The sequence below is a fragment of the Ranitomeya variabilis genome, chromosome 5 (assembly GCF_051348905.1).
Source record: "Ranitomeya variabilis isolate aRanVar5 chromosome 5, aRanVar5.hap1, whole genome shotgun sequence".
In the NCBI taxonomy this organism is placed as follows: Eukaryota; Metazoa; Chordata; class Amphibia; order Anura; family Dendrobatidae; genus Ranitomeya; species Ranitomeya variabilis.
The window spans coordinates 556,159,200-556,178,018 of record NC_135236.1 but is presented as its reverse complement, the minus strand read 5'-3'; the positions used below and the strand labels follow the sequence as shown (position 1 = coordinate 556,178,018).

At 45.3% G+C, this 18,819-nt stretch overlaps 1 protein-coding gene across 1 annotated transcript in view; it reads left to right on the top strand.

Moving 5' to 3' along the window:
* FAM193B (family with sequence similarity 193 member B) overlaps positions 1-18,819 on the top strand; it is a 77,705-nt gene that overhangs the window by 49,412 nt on the left and 9,474 nt on the right. Inside the window, exon 7 of the mRNA XM_077265945.1 lies at positions 6,351-6,578. Within this exon, the coding sequence (XP_077122060.1) occupies positions 6,351-6,578 (228 nt within the window). The remainder of the gene's footprint in view (positions 1-6,350; positions 6,579-18,819) is intronic.

Here is an 18,819-nt window from a genome sequence, read left to right as displayed (position 1 = left end):
TTATTTTCCCTATCTTATATTGTTTAAGGATAAGGGAACTCCAGCGGTCCCCCCTTGTCAAGTTAAGAAGTCTGGAAAGGCTTCTGGGAAGTCCAGTAGATGTCCGTTATGCAGTACAAAGCTCCCGGACACTCATGGCAAGACCTTATGTGCAGATTGCACATCTAAGGTTATGAGAGAAGAGCAGCCCTCCCTATTGTCTGAGATGAGGTCCTTAATAAGAGAAGAGGTCCAAGCTTCTCTGGCCACCATGGTGGAAAAGTCCAGCCCTATGCCCAGCCGAAAAAGGGCCAGACGGGAGCTGGATTATAGTTCTGTCGACAGGTCTGACTCTGAAGACCTTGTCTCTGAAGAGGAGGGCGAGCTTCCATCTGGAAGCCAGGAGCATCAAAGGAAGTACCTGTTCCAGGCGGAGGACACGAACGAGCTGGTGCAGGCGGTGCGATGCACCATGCAAGTAGAGGAGTCATCTAAGCCGCAATCCAGGCAGGACCTGATGTTTGGGGGACTTATGTCGCGTCGGCAGACCGTCTTCCCAGTGAGCGAACATATCAAGGGTATGGTACTTGAAGAATGGAAGGAGGCAGAATGTCGGCTGACTCTGTCTAAAGACTTTAAGGCGCGCCTACCCTTTGAGCCGGATGATGTAAAACTATGGGATGAGATACCCAAGGTGGATGTCCCGGTGGCAAAGGTCGCAAAGAAGACAGCTATTCCATTCGAGGACTCATCAAGCTTGCGCGATCCGATGGATAGAAAGGCGGACATATTGCTAAAAAGAGCCTGGGAGTCCTCGGCGGCTCTAATTAAGACCAACATTGCGGCTACCTCGGTAGCCCGGTCTATGCACCTTTGGATGGGTCAATTAGAGGAGCATCTTTCTAATAAGACCCCAAGGTCAGAGATCCTAAACTCCCTCCCCATAATGAAATCGGCTACTGCCTTTCTATCTGACATGACTGCTGAGTCAGTCAGATTTTCAGCCAGAAACGGATCATTGTCTAATGCGGCTAGAAGGGCAGTCTGGCTAAGGTCTTGGTCGGGGGATAACGCGTCCAAAACTAAATTATGCTCAATTCCCTTCTCAGGCGCAAGGGTGTTTGGGCCTTCCCTCGACACTATATTAGAGTCGGCTTCGGATGAGAAAAAAGGGTTCCCAGAGGACAAGCCTAAGAGGCCTCAGTCCTTTCAGAGAGGGTTTCCCTTTAGAAGACAGTCCGACTACAGGTCCGACTTCAGAGGGGGGAGGTCCAATAGAGGCTTTAATAGGGGTTCCACGGCAGTAAGAACAAAAGTTTCTTCTTCAGCCCCTCCTCTAAGTCTAAATCACAATGACGCCACTCTTATAGGGGGAAGGCTTCGCCACTTCGCGGTAAACTGGAGCAGAGTCACGCAGAATCAATGGGTCCTTCGCACGGTGTCAGAGGGCTACAGTATAGAGTTCTACTCCCCTCCACCAGACAGGTACATCGTACCCACGGTGTTCATGCAAGACTCTCCCATGTTAAAAGACTCAATGGACATGCTTTCCTCAAAAGTCATAATACCAGTACCACCGATAGAAGTAGGCCAGGGTCACTACTCCTCCCTGTTCTCCATAGCAAAACCGTCAGGCGACTCACGCACAATCATAAATTTGAAACCTCTGAATGCCTGGGTCAAATACAAGAGGTTTCGTATGGTGTCGATCCGTTCTGCAATCCTCCTCATAGATCAGAACGCGGTAATGTGCACTCTCGATTTGAAGAGTGCCTATTACCAGGTCCCTATCCACCATCTATCTCAGAGGCTTCTGAGGTTCGCGGTAGTTCTGCCGTCCGGGACCTGTCACTACCAGTTCCAGTGCCTGCCGTTTGGACTTGCCTCAGCACCTCGCTTGTTTACAAAGCTGGTGTCAGAGATAGTGGCTTTCCTAAGAAACCAAGGGATTATAATAGTCCCTTATCTCGACGACTTTCTTCTGATAGCAAGAACGCCAGAGATCCTATCGGATCACAGGAACCGGACCATCACGGTAATGGAACACTTGGGATGGATCATCAACTGGCAGAAATCCGACCTGATTCCGGAACACAAAAAGGTCTTCCTGGGTGTCTGTCTGGATTCTGCAAACAGAATATCCCTACTTCCCGAATCCAAGCTGGAGACACTACAGATTCAGATCACACTCCTACTAGAACGCAGAGTCTCAATAAGGATGGCCATGAGAGTGCTAGGCCTAATGACGGCATGCATACCATGCGTGAGATGGGCACAGTTCCATTCAAGACCACTGCAGAGCTTAATCCTCTCCAGGTGGGACCGTCGTCAATCTTCTCTGGACAGTACTTTATATCTACCAGATCCAGTGCGAAGATCTCTCCTTTGGTGGACAGACCCAAAGAATCTAAGAATTGGGGTACTATGGACTATCGTTCCCTATGTAGTAGTTACTACAGACGCCAGCGCCTGGGGCTGGGGAGCTCACTTAGAAGGAAGGTTCCTCCAGGGACGATGGCCTCCAGACATCGCCGGCAACTCATCCAACTTAAGAGAGCTGTATGCTGTCTGGGAAGCCCTGAGAAGGAATCGTCACACTCTGGAGAATCATCATGTCAGGATATTGTCCGACAACGTGACAACTGTTTCCTTCCTAAAACACCAAGGAGGCCCAAGGCACCATCTTCTCCAGGAGCTGGCGGGGAGAATATTTCGCTGGGCAGAAAGGTCGGTCCTTTCCATCTCTGCAGTCCATCTAGAAGGCTCCCAGAATGTCATAGCAGATTACTTGAGCAGGAGAAGAGTGTTTGCAACAGAGTGGGAGCTCAACCAGGACATCTTCCAGGAACTGTGCCGGCGTTGGGGCACCCCCAGTATAGACCTCTTCGCAAACAGGAGAAACTCGAAGGTCTCAAGGTTCTTCTCGCTGAACCCGCGGGATCTGCCAGAAGAGATAGATGGTCTAAGTCAAGCTTGGACGGAGCCCCTCTCATATGCATTCCCTCCTCTAGCATTAATCCCGGCTGTTCTCAGGAAGATCAAGGAAGAACAGGCTCGAGTAATTTTGGTAGTTCCATACTGGCCAAGGAGTTGGTTCTCCCTTCTGGTAGACCTGGCGATCGAGAGTCCAGTGGAGCTCCCTCACAGACCAGACGTAATCCACCAGGGCCCAGTGTACCATCCGGACCCAGAGAAGCTACATCTCTCAGCCTGGATCCTGAAAGGAACATCCTGAAGGCAAGAGGCCTGTCTGACATGGTCATAACCACTATCAAGGCTAGCAGGAAGCCGGTCACGTCAACAATCTACTTGAAGATCTGGAGGCGTTTCTGTCTGGAGGGTGGCAGGTCTGAGGTTGCGGCAGGCACTCCCGACTTACCCAGAATTCTGCATTTTCTGCAAGCTGGGTTCGATAAGGGGCTCAGGCCAAGCACCTTGAAGGTGCAGATCTCGGCACTTAGCTCCTTCCTAGACTATCCTCTGGCAACTCACCCTTGGATAGTTAAATTTATTAGAGCCACCCAAAGATTGCGCCCCACCATTAGACAGTTATCTCCTCCCTGGGACCTTAACCTGGTCCTGAAATTCCTCTGCAAAAATAATTACGCATCGTCAGATAACATGTCCATTTCGGCCCTGACACGTAAAACGGAATTCCTGGTGGCGATCACCACGGCTAAGAGGGTGGGGTAATCCAAGCCCTGTGCACAAGGGACCCGTACCTCCAGATTAGGGACGATAGCGTGGTCCTTAAACTAGATCCCTCGTTCATTCCAAAAGTGGGAACTCTAAAAAATAGAAACCAGGAGATAGTGTTACCATCCTTTTGCTGTAACCCTTCTAATTCTAAAGAGGAAGCTCTGCATTCCCTTGATGTCAGACAGGCGGTCATTGACTACCTGTCAGCCACCAACTCATGGCGCATTGATCCAAATTTGTTTATTTTGTTTGGTGGTAAAAATAGGGGAAAAAAGGCCTCTAAGGCCTCCATTGCTCGATGGATCACATCTGTGATCTCCGAGGCCTATCAGTCGGAGGGCATCCCTCCTCCAAAGGGTCTTCATGCACACTCTACTAGAGGGATGGCTACTTCTTGGGCTGAGAGGGCAGGCGCCTCTCTAGAGCAGATTTGTAAGGCCGCTACATGGGCTAGTGCAAATACCTTCTGTAGGCATTATAAACTCGATGTCCGGTCAGCATACTGCATTCGGGAGAAAAGTTCTCCAAGCGGTAATCCCACCCTGAGGAGGTGCTTTGGTACTCTCCATAGTGCTGTCAGGCTGACGTCCTGGAAAATAGGTATTAAGCTTACCGTTAATTATGTTTCCAGGAGTCCATCCTGACAGCACGGGTAATTCCCTCCCTGTTAATATAACTATGCTTTGTAATATGAACCTGACATGCCTGTAGTATGTTTCTAACATATGATGTAATATGTTCCTAATATATGGTGTTATGTTTCTTTACCATTAAAATATTATTTTTTTGCATCTCCCTTGAGGCGGTTCTTGTTACAACACTGAGGAATGGGGGTGGGACCGGACCTTTTGAACTCTCGTGTGTTTCCTGTCCCAGCAAGGGGGAGGAGGACGTCCTCCATAGTGCTGTCAGGATGGACTCCTGGAAACATAATTAACGGTAAGCTTAATACCTATTTTCTGCCGAAAACCTTGTGACTGCTTACTTTTTGCTGGACGAGTTGACGATTTTTTTTTCTTGGTAGCATTTTCGGTTACATTGCGTTTTCTTGATCTTTCTATTCTGTTTTTCGGGTGGCAGAATGAACAAAAATCAGCAATATATGAGCGAAACCTCATTTATATAATGTTTTAATGTTTTGGCACTTTAACACAGTATAAACTATTTTATAGCAAAAATAATTATTTTTTTCATCTCCTTATTCTGAAAGATAAAACTTTTTTCCTGCTGATGGAGCTGTATGGCACTCTTTTTGTGTTTTTAGTCCACTGTTTGTTCAGTGATATGATGAAAAAGCATAATTTCTTGCCCTGTTTTTAAATTTTTTTTTTGTTACGGTGTTCACTAAAGGGGTTAACTAGTGGGACAGACAGTTTAATGTGGCAGGTCGTCCCACACATAAACTTTTATTTGTTACATAAGAATAAAGTACATCAGTTAGATAGATCTCTCATACACAAGTTTATATTACTTTTTTTTTTTTTTTAAATTCTTTACTTTGTCCTACTATCCTACTATGGGTCTTTCCCAGGCACAAGCCCCTTAGACTGTGCTCTGCGCATGGACTGAGGGGCTTGCCGTAGCCTGGTGACTGATGATGTCATGGCATCAATTTGGCCCACACAATGACTGTTAAAGTGTCAGAATCAGCTGACCCAGCGGCAATCGCATGCGCACTGCTTCTGTGCGTGCAGAATCGCTTGGACGTACTCAGTACTTCCAAGGTCCGTAATTACCAGACCATGACGTACTGAGTACGTCCAAAGTCGGGAAAGGGTTAAAGAGTAACCATCATTTTAACTTTTATTTCATAAATCAATAGTATATCTGAAAATAAGCCACTTTGTAATGAATCTTATCAGATATTTCTGCTTCTTTCTTAGTCAGGATTGATCATTTGCTTGCAGAATTCTCAGGTAAAATCTATTCAGTGAAGACCGACTTTCCCATCACTGAGATCGAACATGGCTGTTGCTGCTCATAAAGTTCTGTCTAAAGAGGAAGATGAGGGGGAGGGGCTAGAGGCCAGGCTCCTCCTTCCTCCTCCCCCTCCCACATGAGAAGGCAGTTGGTGCTGATAAGGTCCTATGTCAGTAAGGTAACTTTGTGTTCACTGAATACAGATTATTTTTTTCCGAACATTGATAATTTTGATAATGAATGAGATCAGTCCTGACTGAGAGAGAAGCAGATTTCTCTAATACGATATTTTGCTCGGTTTCTTATTTTCACGAGTGCTATTGATTTAGGAAGTAAAAAATGAAAACCGCGATTACCGTTGAGATGGTTGAACGGCAGCGATTGAAGCTATCTCTTGTCGCTGCTGATACAGGCAGTTGTCGACTATTTGGCTAAGCTGGCATCTACTGGGTATAGTGCAGGCTCTGTTCCTGGGCCCGCTCCATACACCCATACCTGACAGTCAAGAAGGGGTTAAGGTTAAAGACCCACAAACCAGTCTTCAGAAAACAAAATTAATAGTCTGTGGATGCAACCTACACCTGCAGCTTGCTACGATCTCCCGCCAAAGTTAGACAGGACCCTTGCTTTCACCATTTCTTTGAATATATACAGTTTGAAGTGAACCTAGTGACCTGGGTGAGCTGTAAATGTGAAAAGATGTACAAACTGAAAATCCTATTAATGTATTAATTTCTTGCTGTCCTTTTAAGCCTCCTCCAGCCCCAACTAGTCGAAATTACCCAGAGATGCGTGAGAAACTTCGATCCCGTCTAACCAAGAGGAAAGAAGAGGTACCACAGAAAAGGCATCTTGCTGGGGAGCAGGCCGTGGACCATCGTGACGTAGATGAACTCCTAGATTTTATCAACCGCACCGAACCGAAGAACGTTAGCAGCAACAAAGCAGCCAAGAGAGCGCGACACAAGTTAAAGAAAAAGGTAAAGGAGCGAAGAAGGGCTCATATAAGAGCGCAGCGTTACTTAACATTCTTAGAACTGGAAACCAATGACTTGACTTCTGCCCTTTTATTGACTGGTGTACTAGTTATGTCCTGTTCTTAGAGATCTGTATGCATTTGGATGTTAACCCTCAGCTCTCAACAAATGGTCTTCAGCATGCTACTTGCACTGTAGGGACAATGACTAGAACATTGTCCCCGGTTGGTAGGAGCATAATGTAGAAAGAGACCCTGATTGCAGTGATGTCTCTTACTGGGCTGGTTTTTTTTTTTTTTTTTTTTTAAGAAAAGCCCTGTTTTATCTGCTTCAGATCTCGCAATTCTCTAATGCGGAGCGCTGTATAACCCCACCCTCATCACTGGCAGATTTCTGCCTATGCACAGTGTACACACAAAGCTGCCAATCGGTGGTGTGGGTGCGGTTACACAGAGCTCATGAATATAAAGTATTACCTGTCAGCAGGTTTACTAGTCCTCTAATGATGATCTCCTGCTGATAAATCAGCGATTTTATCAAAGCCACACTGAGTAGACCAATAAATAATACATCACTGGAATCGGGGGGTCTCTGTCCCTACATTATGCTTCTCTCAGACTAGGTGGCAAAAACTTGCTGGCAGGTTCCCTTTTTAAAGATTCCAAATGGTTGTCTTGTAAAAAGGAAAAAAAAAAGTATATGGTAACTTCACACTGCATCTTTTTTATTTTTCACTGCACATACATTAACCTTTTAATGATCACCGATGTGCATTAAAATGACAGCTGCTAAGGGGCCTCATTCAGTCATCGTTTTTTTTTAAACTGTGATCGGGAATAAGTGTACAACACCCTACAGAGTCCAAAAATCTCTGGGGTCTCAGCTACCGGGGTAGCTGAGACTTTGGAGGACATGATTAGGACCAGATTTTTCCGTTCCTGATCATGTATTCCATGAATAACTGTGATCACGTTTTTTTTTTTTTTAAATTGTCTGCTATTAAAATAATTTTTTCTCTCTTCTGACATGATATATATGTCAGAGGAGAGAGAAATGATGTCCCCAAGCTCTGCTATCCCACGGGCCCTTCTGCTACATCCTCCCGGCTCTCCGCTTCCTCTTCCTGGAAAAAGATGGCAGGCGTAGTGCGCCTGCTGCGATTGGCCGGCAGCAGCAGATATTTTTCCTATTTGTTTCTTTTGATCACTATGATAGGGTCTATCGGTGATCAAAAGCCAATAATTAGTGTGTCATCCCCTTAGTCAGATTATTTTTTTTTTAAATTGATTTTATAATTTTTATCTCTTTCCTTCTTTGCCATTAGGGTTGGGGCTTGGGAGTTTTCAAAAGTAAAAAAATGACTATGACTAGTGTTAAGCGCAAGTGCTTGCTACTCGAGTTTACATCAGGTGCTAGTGCATGCACCAAGTGTCGCAGGTGCTCGAGTCTCCGCCCCGCATATTTGTGGCTGTTAGACAGCTGAAAAAACATGCGGGTGTTGCCTGCCTTACACAGGCAATCCCCACATGTTTTTTTGGGTGTCTAACGGCTGCAAAACATGCGGGGCGGAGACACAAGCATGTCGCTCGAGCACCCACGATACTCTGTGAATAGCGGAGCACCCAGTGCCAACTCAAGTACCAAGCACTTGCGCTCAACACCTAATGAAATATTCAATATGACGACCTAATGTTATCAAATTATGTAGTACCTTTTGGGTTCAAAATGCTCACTATACCCCTGAACAAAATCCTTGAGGGGGTGTAGTTTCCAAAATGGGGACAGTTGCTGTTTAGGCGCCTTAGGGGCCCTTTAAATCTACACTGCTCAAAAAATAAAGGGAACACTTAAACAACACAATGTACCTGTCAATCACACATCTGTGAAATCAACCTATCCATTTAGGAAGCAACACTGATTGTGAATCAATGTATCATGTTGTTGTGCAAATCAAACAGACAACAGGGAGAAATGATAGGCAATTAGCAAGACATCCCTATAAAGCGGTGGTTCAGCAGGTGGTGACCACAGACAATTCCTCTGTTCTCATCCTTTTTGACTTTTGTTTTGGTCACTTTTGCATTTTGGCATTGCTCTCACCCCTAAAGGTACAGTAGCGTGAGGTGGCGTCTACAACCCACAAGTTGCTCAGGTAGTGCAGCTCATCCAGGATGGCACAATAATGCGAGCTGTGGCAAGAAGGGTAGCTGTTTTTCAGCACAGGGTCCAGAGCATGGAGCAGATACTAGGAGACGTGGAGGGGGCCGTAGGAGGGCAACAACCCAGCTTCAGGACCAGCACACTGCAAAATGGCCTTCAGCAGGCCACTAACATCCATGTGTCTGCTCAAACTATCAGAAAAATATTTAGAATTGAGTCCTCAGTAGTTGATACCATTTAATGGCTAACTGAAAAGATGGTAACAAATTGCAAGCTTTCGAGGCTACACAGGTCTCTTCATCAGGCACAGACTAAAAGAAATTCTGGAGAATCACATATTTATGCACAACACATCACACAAAAAAAAACTGAAAAAAACATGGATAAGACAGGTGGCATGAAGCAGAATTACCATGAGTGATAAACAGTTGTGTCCATAAATATTGGACCAGTTCTTAGATAAGGAGTGTTTTATTGTCCTCTGATTGGGGTCTGGTTCTGTTTTAATGTTATGATCCGGTAGACAGAAATGTATTCATGAACACATCAGACTATACATGAAGGAAGCAAACAGACAACTTATGGTCACGCTACTACAAAAAATTGGAGTTGGATCCTACACAGGATTATTACAAGGAACTAAACAAGTTAGTATCTTGTCTGCCCGAAGAATCCATAAGAGCCGATGACCTGATACCAGGAAGTCCAAGAACAGGGACATTCTACATGCTTCCCAAAATCCACAAATCTGGAAATCCAGGAAGACCAATTATTTCATGTGTGGGCACCCTTACTGAGCAGGTATCTGGATGTGTAGAAGGTATTCTTAAACCACTGGTAAGAGATACACCCAGCTTCATTCAGGACACAACTGACCTACTGAATAAACTATCAGCAATAGGTCCTCTACCAGAAGGAACCATCCTGGCCACCATGGATGTGGAATCTTTGTACTCCAATATCCCACACCAGGATGAATTAAATGCCTGCAAATTCTTCCTGGAAAACAGGGACTGATGCTGATCCTGTGCTGAAACTCATAAAATTAATCTCCACCCTCAATTACTTTGAATTTGACAACAAGATATATCTACAGAAGACCGGCACAGAAATGGGAAGTAAAATAACGCCACAGTATGCAAATCTTTTCATGGCCAAACTTGAAAGCGACTTTTTGTCCTCATGTCCCATCAGGCCCCTGGCCTACTACCGCTACATTGATGATATTTTAATCATCTGGATGGAGTCTGAGCCACAGCTAAAGACGTTCCATGAACAGTTTAATCAATTTCATCCTACCATCAACTTGACACTCAACTACACCTGCACTGAAATTAACTTTTTGGACACCATCATTAAGCTGCAGAACAATGAAATAGAAACATCCCTGTATCAGAAGCCAATCGACTATCCAACATACCTTAAATGGGGCAGTTTCCATCCAAAACACATAAAAAACTCCATTGTCTACAGCCAAGCCATCAGATACAATCGTATATGTTCCAACCCAATGGATAGAGATGAACACCTTGGTCTCCTTAGAAAGACCTTTTTGAATCAGGGCTACCATCCAAGAACAATTCAAAACAAGATTACAAGAGCCACCAGAATATCAAGGAATCACCTCCTACATTACAAAGCTAAAGAAGAAAACAACCGGGTGCCTCTAGTGGTCACCTACAATCCAAATCTGGAGGTGCTAAGGGGAGCTGCACAGAAATTACAACCTTTACTACAAAAAGATGCCCGCTTACAATACATTTTTCCAGACCCCCCACTACTGTGTTTTAGGCAGCCCCCAAATCTAACAAGCATCATTGTCAAAAGCTCCCTGTCCTCTCCAACACCTGCAGGTACCTTTTCCCTTCACCATGACAGCACCGTACTTGAGAGATGGCATCCGCCCCAGGAACAGGAAACCTGCATTTTGAGATAAAAGAATGGGGCGGCCCCTCTCTCCTCAGTTTTTGGTTTCCTGTTCCTGCAGGTGGATGCCTGCGGCAGAGCTCTTACCTGCGGAGGGATCTCCCTCTGATGATTACCAGTCCGGAGGCTGAGGTCCGCGGCGGGGGGTGGCCGTACTCGGCGGCATCTCGTACGGTGCTGTCGGGGTGAAGGCTGCTGCGTGCCGCGCCTCATCCCCCTGCTGGACTCCCCGGCGTCTGCTCTGGGCAGGAGGCTGGTGCGGGGGAAAAAGGGGCGTGTCCTTCACTGACGCTGGCGCCGAAGTGGAAGGTGACGACTTCCGGTCGCTCGGGAGTGACGTCACACGCCGGGGGAGCCGGTGTGCTGGACACTTCCGGGCGGAAGTTGCTCCAGAGGCGTGCACACCGCTCCTACCATATAACAAGCGGAAAGTGAAAGTCCCACCGCTGTAGCAAAGCCTTTACTGCTGGACATCGGTGTGCCCTCTAAACACTGCCTGCTGAAATGGCTGAGCCGGTGGATCCTGATACGCCAGCGGTGCCTGCACCCAGGATGAGTGAGGAGGCACAAGCTACCGGGGTACCCAGGGTCCTGGAGGGGTGAGTGCCTTTGTAAGGCGAACCACACATTCTGATGTCCTTTACACTATGTCTTTTAGGGAAGAAAAGCCACCTCCAAACAGAAGAATAGGGTTTGTGCGCTATGCAAAGAAACTCTCCCTAGGCTGTACAGCAAGAAAAATCTGCCAGCCCTGTATTGATAAAACGATGGCAGAGGAGTCTTCTTCCCTGTTACAAAATATAAAATTGATTATACGGGAGGAAGATAAAACAACTGTTAAAGAACAGTTAAAACACCATACAAAAGGAGTCCCGCCTCCCCCCTTCCCCAACAAGTGTACAAGGGTCCGATATAGATTCAGCAGAAGAACCGGGAGAATTAACCCCTTCTGATGCCTCTAATCTGGACTCCTCGGATGAGGAGTATGGCCACTCCTATTTTCAATCTGAAGATATCGGGAAACTGCTTAAACTTGTTAGGGCGACCATGGGGGTAGAAACCCCTAAAGATCCGCGATCAATCCAGGACACTATGTTCAGCAATTTGGAAGGGAAAAAGCGTAATTTTTTTTCCTTTCCATGATAGCTTAAATCTAATCAAAAGAGAATGGAAAAAACCCAATAAAAAGATATCTATCCCTCAGGCATTGAAGCGCAAATATCCCTTTGATGAAGAGGTCTGTGAGAAGTGGGAAAAGGCTCCTAAATTGGATGCAGCCATTGCTAGCACCTCTAAGGGAGTGGCGTTACCATTTGAGGACATGGGACCCCTAAAAGATCCCCTTGACAAGAAAGCGGATGCTTTCCTGAAGTCTGCTTGGGAGGCAGCGATATGGTCGTTTAAACCCGGGGTGGCCACCACTTGCACAGCACGTGCTATGGTTACGTGGTTGGAGGAACTGAGTGTTCAGAATATAAACAAATGCCCGAGAGAGAGAGACTACTTGAAGCATTACCCTCCCTACAGGGCGCAGCAAGATTCCTAGCCGATGCTTCGATTGATTCTGTCAGAGGTGCCGTCCGTGCATGTGCTTTATCCAATTCAGGACGTAGAGCATTATGGCTGAAGAATTGGATGGCTGACTTCCAATCTAAAGTTAAACTCTGTGGAGTACCCTGTGAAGGACAATATCTGTTTGGTAAATCCTTGGATGAGATTCTAGAAAAAGCATTGGATAAGAAAAAAACGTTTTCCGCCTCCTTCCTTTCCTAGGCGCCGATGGGAGACCTCTCGTTCATCCTTTCGTAGGTACGGATACAGAGGAGGCCGTGGCCGTTCAGAAGATAGGTCGGTACGGGGTAGACCTTGTAAAGAGAGAGGATTCCTCTTCAATAAACCTCCCCCCACACCTGACCCCAAACATCAATGACGCCAGGATCCCAGTGGGGGGAAGACTCCGATGGTTTGTCCATCACTGGGCAGCATTACCAGCGTCTCATTGGGTAATCAGCCTAGTATCGGAAGGCCTAAATTTCAAATTCTCCAGCCCCCCACTGAATCTCATGAAAATGACCCAAGTGTTGGGAAAAAATCAGGCCAAACTAGAGAGAGAGATTCATCTCCTCATGCAAAAAGGAGTCCTAATAAGAGTACCCCATCAGGACATAGAGAAAGGTTTCTACAGCACCTTGTTCCTTATGCCAAAGCCAGATGGCTCGTTAAGAACAATTTTCAACTTGAAAGCACTAAACCGCTATATTCAAGTGGAAAGTTTCAAAATGGAGACTCTAAGAACGGCAATAAAAGTTCTCGACCCGGACTGTTACATGGCAGTAATAGATCTAACAGATGCTTACTACCGTGTGCCAATTGCTGGCCAACACCAACAATACCTAAGACTAGTGAACATTGCAAAAGTTCCCACCTATCTGCTATATCAATGCCTTCCCTTCGGGGTAATTATAGCTCCCTGTATTTTTACAATAATCATTTTCCGAAGTAGCATCTTTCATCAGAAAGGAAGACATAATACTAGTACCCAATCTGGACGATTTTTTGGTAGTGGCAAACAGCGAAGAAAATTGCAAAAAAGCAGTCGCAAGAGTACTGGAGGTACTGACCAAGCTAGGCTGGATTATAAACCTAAAGAAATCAAAACTGATCCCAGCTCAAACTCAAGAATTCCTGGGGATTCTATTGGATTCGGTCAAGCAGGAGGAAAATCCTCCCACAGAGGAAAATCCAAGCTATACAACAGAAGATACAGCTGTTCTAACTAGGACAGCCCATTTCACTGCGGAATGCAATGTCGCTCTTAGGTGTCCTAACGTCAACGATTCTGGCGACCCGGTGGGCACAAAGCCACACAAGAGAATTACAATGGCAGATACTAGCCGAGCAAACGAAGAATCCATACAACCTGAATCGGAAAATTCTTCTATCTTCAAGGGTTCAAGACTCATTAGAATGGTGGCTGAGAGTGGAAAATTTAAGCAAAGCGGTGCCTTGGTTAGTACGGAATCCAGTAATCCTAACTACCGATGCGAGCCCATGGGGGTGGGCAGCACATCTGGAGGGTCAGGTCCTACAAGGTCAATGGGGGGCCTCAATGAGAGCAGCATCTTCAAATCTAAAAGAACTGACGGCAGTGAGGCAAGCACTTCTACACATAGGAGAAAGGATACGAGGAAGACATGTGGTAGTGTTGTCCGACAACACAGCAATAGCTTACATAAATCGGCAAGGGGGCACAAGATCAGCATCCCTTACGGCAGAGGCCAAAGAACTGTTCATGTGGGCCGAGAACAACCTTCTTTCCTTAGCAGGAACATACTTAAGAGGGTCAGAGAATCAAATAGCCGATTTCTTAAGCCGTCCCATATTACACCAAGGAGAGTGGTCCCTGAACCAGGGAATATTTGGGAAAATCTGTGCCAGCTGGGGCATTCCAGAAATAGACTTATTTGCCACAAAAGAAAATCGGAAGGTGAAAAAGTTCTATTCTCTGAACCCAAGGGAAAACCCGGAGGGAGTAGATGCGCTTCTGTACCGATGGAACTTTCATCTAGCATATGCATTTCCCCCGATACCGTTAATCCCGACAGTCCTCAAGAAAATTCGGGAATACAAGGCACGAGTAATCCTTATAAGCGCCCTTTTGGCCAAAAAGGGCATGGTTCACGTGGCTCAGACGCATGTCTATCTCGGACCCGTGGATCCTTCCGGATACGTTGGATCTCCTACACCAGGGACCAGTGCAACACCCCCAAGTACACAGGCTACATCTCACCGCCTGGAACTTGAGAGGGGGCTCCTGTTAGCAAAAGGATTCTCAAACCCTATAGTGACCACATTGCTCGCTAGCAGAAAAAAGGTCACTTCACAAAAATACCCAAAAATCTGGCAGAAATTCCTGGAATTCTCGGGGCGACAATTGTCTGAATTGAGCCAAGAAATTGCGGTAAAAGAAATTCTAGAATTTCTTCAAAAAGGGTTAGAGAGGGGGCTCTCTACTAGCACCTTAAAGGTGCAAGTCTCCGCCCTGAGTGCGCTGTTTGATCAAAACCTTGCTGATCACCCTTGGGTCTATAGGTTCATCCGAGCCTCCTTTACATCCAGACCCTCAAAATTGTTACCTAAGGTGGCTCCCTGGGATCTTAATCTAGTTTTAAATGCCCTAACTGTTTCCCCCTTTGAGCCTCTGGCTTCCATTTCAATAAAAGCCTTAACCCTGAAAACGGTCCTCCTGGTTGCTTTAACTTCAGCCAGACATACCTGCGAGCTGCAAGCTATTTCAGTGAACCCCCCTTACACTACCTTTCAGGATGATAAAGTGGTTATTAAAACTGACCCGGCCTTCCTTCCAAAGGTCAACTCAAAATTTCATAGAGACCAGGAAATAATTTTGCCCTAATTTTTTCCTCAACCAAAATCCCAGGGAGAACAAACCTTCCATTGTCTTGATGTCAGACGCTGCCTGCTTCAATACATACAGGTCCTTCTCAAAAAATTAGCATATAGTGTTAAATTTCATTATTTACCATAATGTAATGATTACAATTAAACTTTCATATATTATAGATTCATTATCCACCAACTGAAATTTGTCAGGTCTTTTATTGTTTTAATACTGATGATTTTGGCATACAACTCCTGATAACCCAAAAAACCTGTCTCAATAAATTAGCATATTTCACCCGTCCAATCAAAAAAGTGTTTTTTAATAACAAACAAAAAAACCATCAAATAATAATGTTCAGTTATGCACTCAATACTTGGTCGGGAATCCTTTGGCAGAAATGACTGCTTCAATGCGGCGTGGCATGGAGGCAATCAGCCTGTGACACTGCTGAGATGTTATGGAGGCCCAGGATGCTTCAATAGCGGCCTTAAGCTCATCCAGAGTGTTGGGTCTTGCGTCTCTCAACTTTCTCTTCACAATATCCCACAGATTCTCTATGGGGTTCAGGTCAGGAGAGTTGGCAGGCCAATTGAGCACAGTAATACCATGGTCAGTAAACCATTTACCAGTGGTTTTGGCACTTTGAGCATGTGCCAGGTCGTGCTGAAAAATGTAATCTTCATCTCCATAAAGCATTTCAGCCGATGGAAGCATGAAGTGCTCCAAAATCTCCTGATAGCTAGCTGCATTGACCCTGCCCTTGATGAAACACAGTGGACCAACACCAGCAGCTGACATGGCACCCCACACCATCACTGACTGTGGGTACTTGACACTGGACTTCAGGCATTTTGGCATTTCCTTCTGCCCAGTCTTCCTCCAGACTCTGGCACCTTGATTTCCGAATGACATGCAAAATTTGCTTTCATCAGAAAAAAGTACTTGGGACCACTTGGCAACAGTCCAGTGCTGCTTCTCTGTAGCCCAGGTCAGGCGCTTCTGCCGCCGTTTATGGTTCAAAAGTGGCTTTACCTGGGGAATGCGGCACCTGTAGCCCATTTCCTGCACACGCCTGTGCACGGTGGCTCTGGATGTTTCCACACCAGACTCAGTCCACTGCTTCCTCAGGTTCCCCAAGGTCTGGAATCGGTCCTTCTCCACAATCTTCCTCAGGGTCCGGTCACCTCTTCTTGTTGTACAGCGTTTTCTGCCACATTGTTTCCTTCCAACAGACTTACCATTGAGGTGCCTTGATACAGCACTCTGGGAACAGCCTATTTGTTGAGAAATTTCTTTCTGGGTCTTACCCTCTTGCTTGAGGGTGTCAATGATGGCCTTCTTGACATCTGTCAGGTCGCTAGTCTTACCCATGATGGGGGTTTTGAGTAATGAACCAGGCAGGGAGTTTTTAAAAGCCTCAGGTATCTTTTGCATGTGTTTAGAGTTAATTAGTTGATTAGGGTAATAGGTCATTTAGAGAACCTTTTCTTGATATGCTAATTTATTGAGACAGGTTTTTTGGGTTATCAGGAGTTGTATGCCAAAATCATCAGTATTAAAACAATAAAAGACCTGACAAATTTCAGTTGGTGGATAATGAATCTATAATATATGAAAGTTTAATTGTAATCATTACATTATGGTAAATAATGAAATTTAACACTATATGCTAATTTTTTGAGAAGGACCTGTAGAAGCTACAAAATCTTGGCGTTAGTCATCAGCCCTTTTTGTCGCCTTCCAGGGGACAAACCGGGGAAAAAAGGCCTCAAAGGCAACTATTGCACGGTGGTTGCGTGCTATTTCACTTTCATATTCCTCTTCTGGCCAAGTTCCCCCACAGGGTGTTAAGGCTCGCTCCACGCGTGCGGTTGCCACATCCTGGGCGGAAAGGGCTAACGCTTCGGTGGAACAGATTTGTAGGGCGGCAGTATGGTCTTCACCCTCCACCTTCTTCCGATATTATAGGTTAGACTTGGGTCTATCAAACTTGTCTTTCGGGAGAAAGGTTCTATCTGCTGTTGTCCCACCCTAGGAGTCTTTCTATTTCTTCCTCTCACGTACTGTGCTGTCATAGTGAAGGGAAAAAATGATAATTACTTACGGGTAATTTGATTTTCCAGAACCATGACAGCACCGCATTAATTCCCGCCCTATCTTGGTGATGGTTGTGTGACACACACAAAAAAACAAAACCCCTTTAACACATATGAGTAAAAATATATATAAAGGATATATGTGTATATAGAAACTAATGAAGGAGCTATACAAAATGAATATAATATACAAGTGTGTACTAACAAAGCGGTCATCTGCCATACTCTGAAAAAAAAAAATGAGGAGAGAGGGGCCGCCCCATTCTTTTATCCCTGCTGCAGGTTTCCTGTTCCTGGGGCGGATGCCGTCTCTCACGTACGGTGCTGTCATGGTTCTGGAAAATCAAATTACCCGTAAGTAATTATCATTTTTCCTTGCAATGACAAAAAATTTAAAATCTGTCCATTTAGAATGACCACGGACAAGATAAAGATCCCCAATTCACATCAGGACTACAAGATACCAGCTACTTTCAGCTGCTTCACTTCTAATATGGTGTACCTAATCATTTGTACTAAATGTCCATCTGGGGGTCTGTATGTAGGGGAGATAGGGCAGAAACTGAGAACAAGGATGAACTCTCATCGCCATACAATAAAAGAAAAAAGAATGGGCCTACCTGTGGCAATACATTTCTGTCTCCCATTTCTGTCTCCCAGATCATAACATTATGGACATGAAATTACTTGTATTAAAAGGTAGCTTCAAATCTCAGATACAGAAGAATATGGGAATATAAACTGATAATGACCTTAGTTCAGGAATGAATGTGTCGCATGGATTTGTCTTTTTACATCAACTAAGGAACTAAGGAATTTGCCCCTCAGACCATGTGGGGTCATCACAACAGAACCAGACCCCAATCAGAGGACAATAAAACACTCCTTATCTAAGAACTGGTCCAATATTTATGGACATAACTGTTTATCACTCATGGTAATTCTGCTTCATGTCACCTGTCTTATCCATGTTTTTTTCAGTTTTTTTTTTTTCTGTGATGTGTTGTGCATAAATGTGATTATTCAGAATTTCTTTTAGTCTATGCCTGATAGAGACCTGTGTAATCTCGAAAGCTTGCAATTTGTTACCATCTTTTCAGTTAGCCATTAAAAGGTATCAACTACTGAGGACTCTTCATTCTAAATATTTTACTATCCACTGGCTAACACTGTATCAAGATCTATATCTTTCCTGTATCAAACTATCAGAAACACTCCATGAGGGTGGTATGAGGGACCAACATCCACAAGTGGGTGTTCTGCTTATAGCCCAACACTGTTCAGGGCGAATGACATTTGCCAGAGAATAACAAGATTGCCATATTCAACATTGGTGGCATGTGCTGTTTACGGATGAGAACAGGTTCACACTGAGCACATGTGACAGACGTGACAGAGTCTGGAGACGCAGTGAAGAACGTTCTGCTGCCTACAACATTCCCCAGCGTGGCCGGTTTGGAAGTGGTTCAGTAATGGTATGGGAGGCATTTGTTTGGAGGGCCGCACAGCCATCCGTGTGCTAACCATAGGTACCCTGACTGCCATTAGGTACCAGGAAGAGATCTTTAGACCCATCGTGAGACCAGACGCAGTCTCTGGGTTCCTTCTGATGCATGACCATGCTAGGCCTCATGTGGCTGAAGTGTGGCATCAGTTCCTG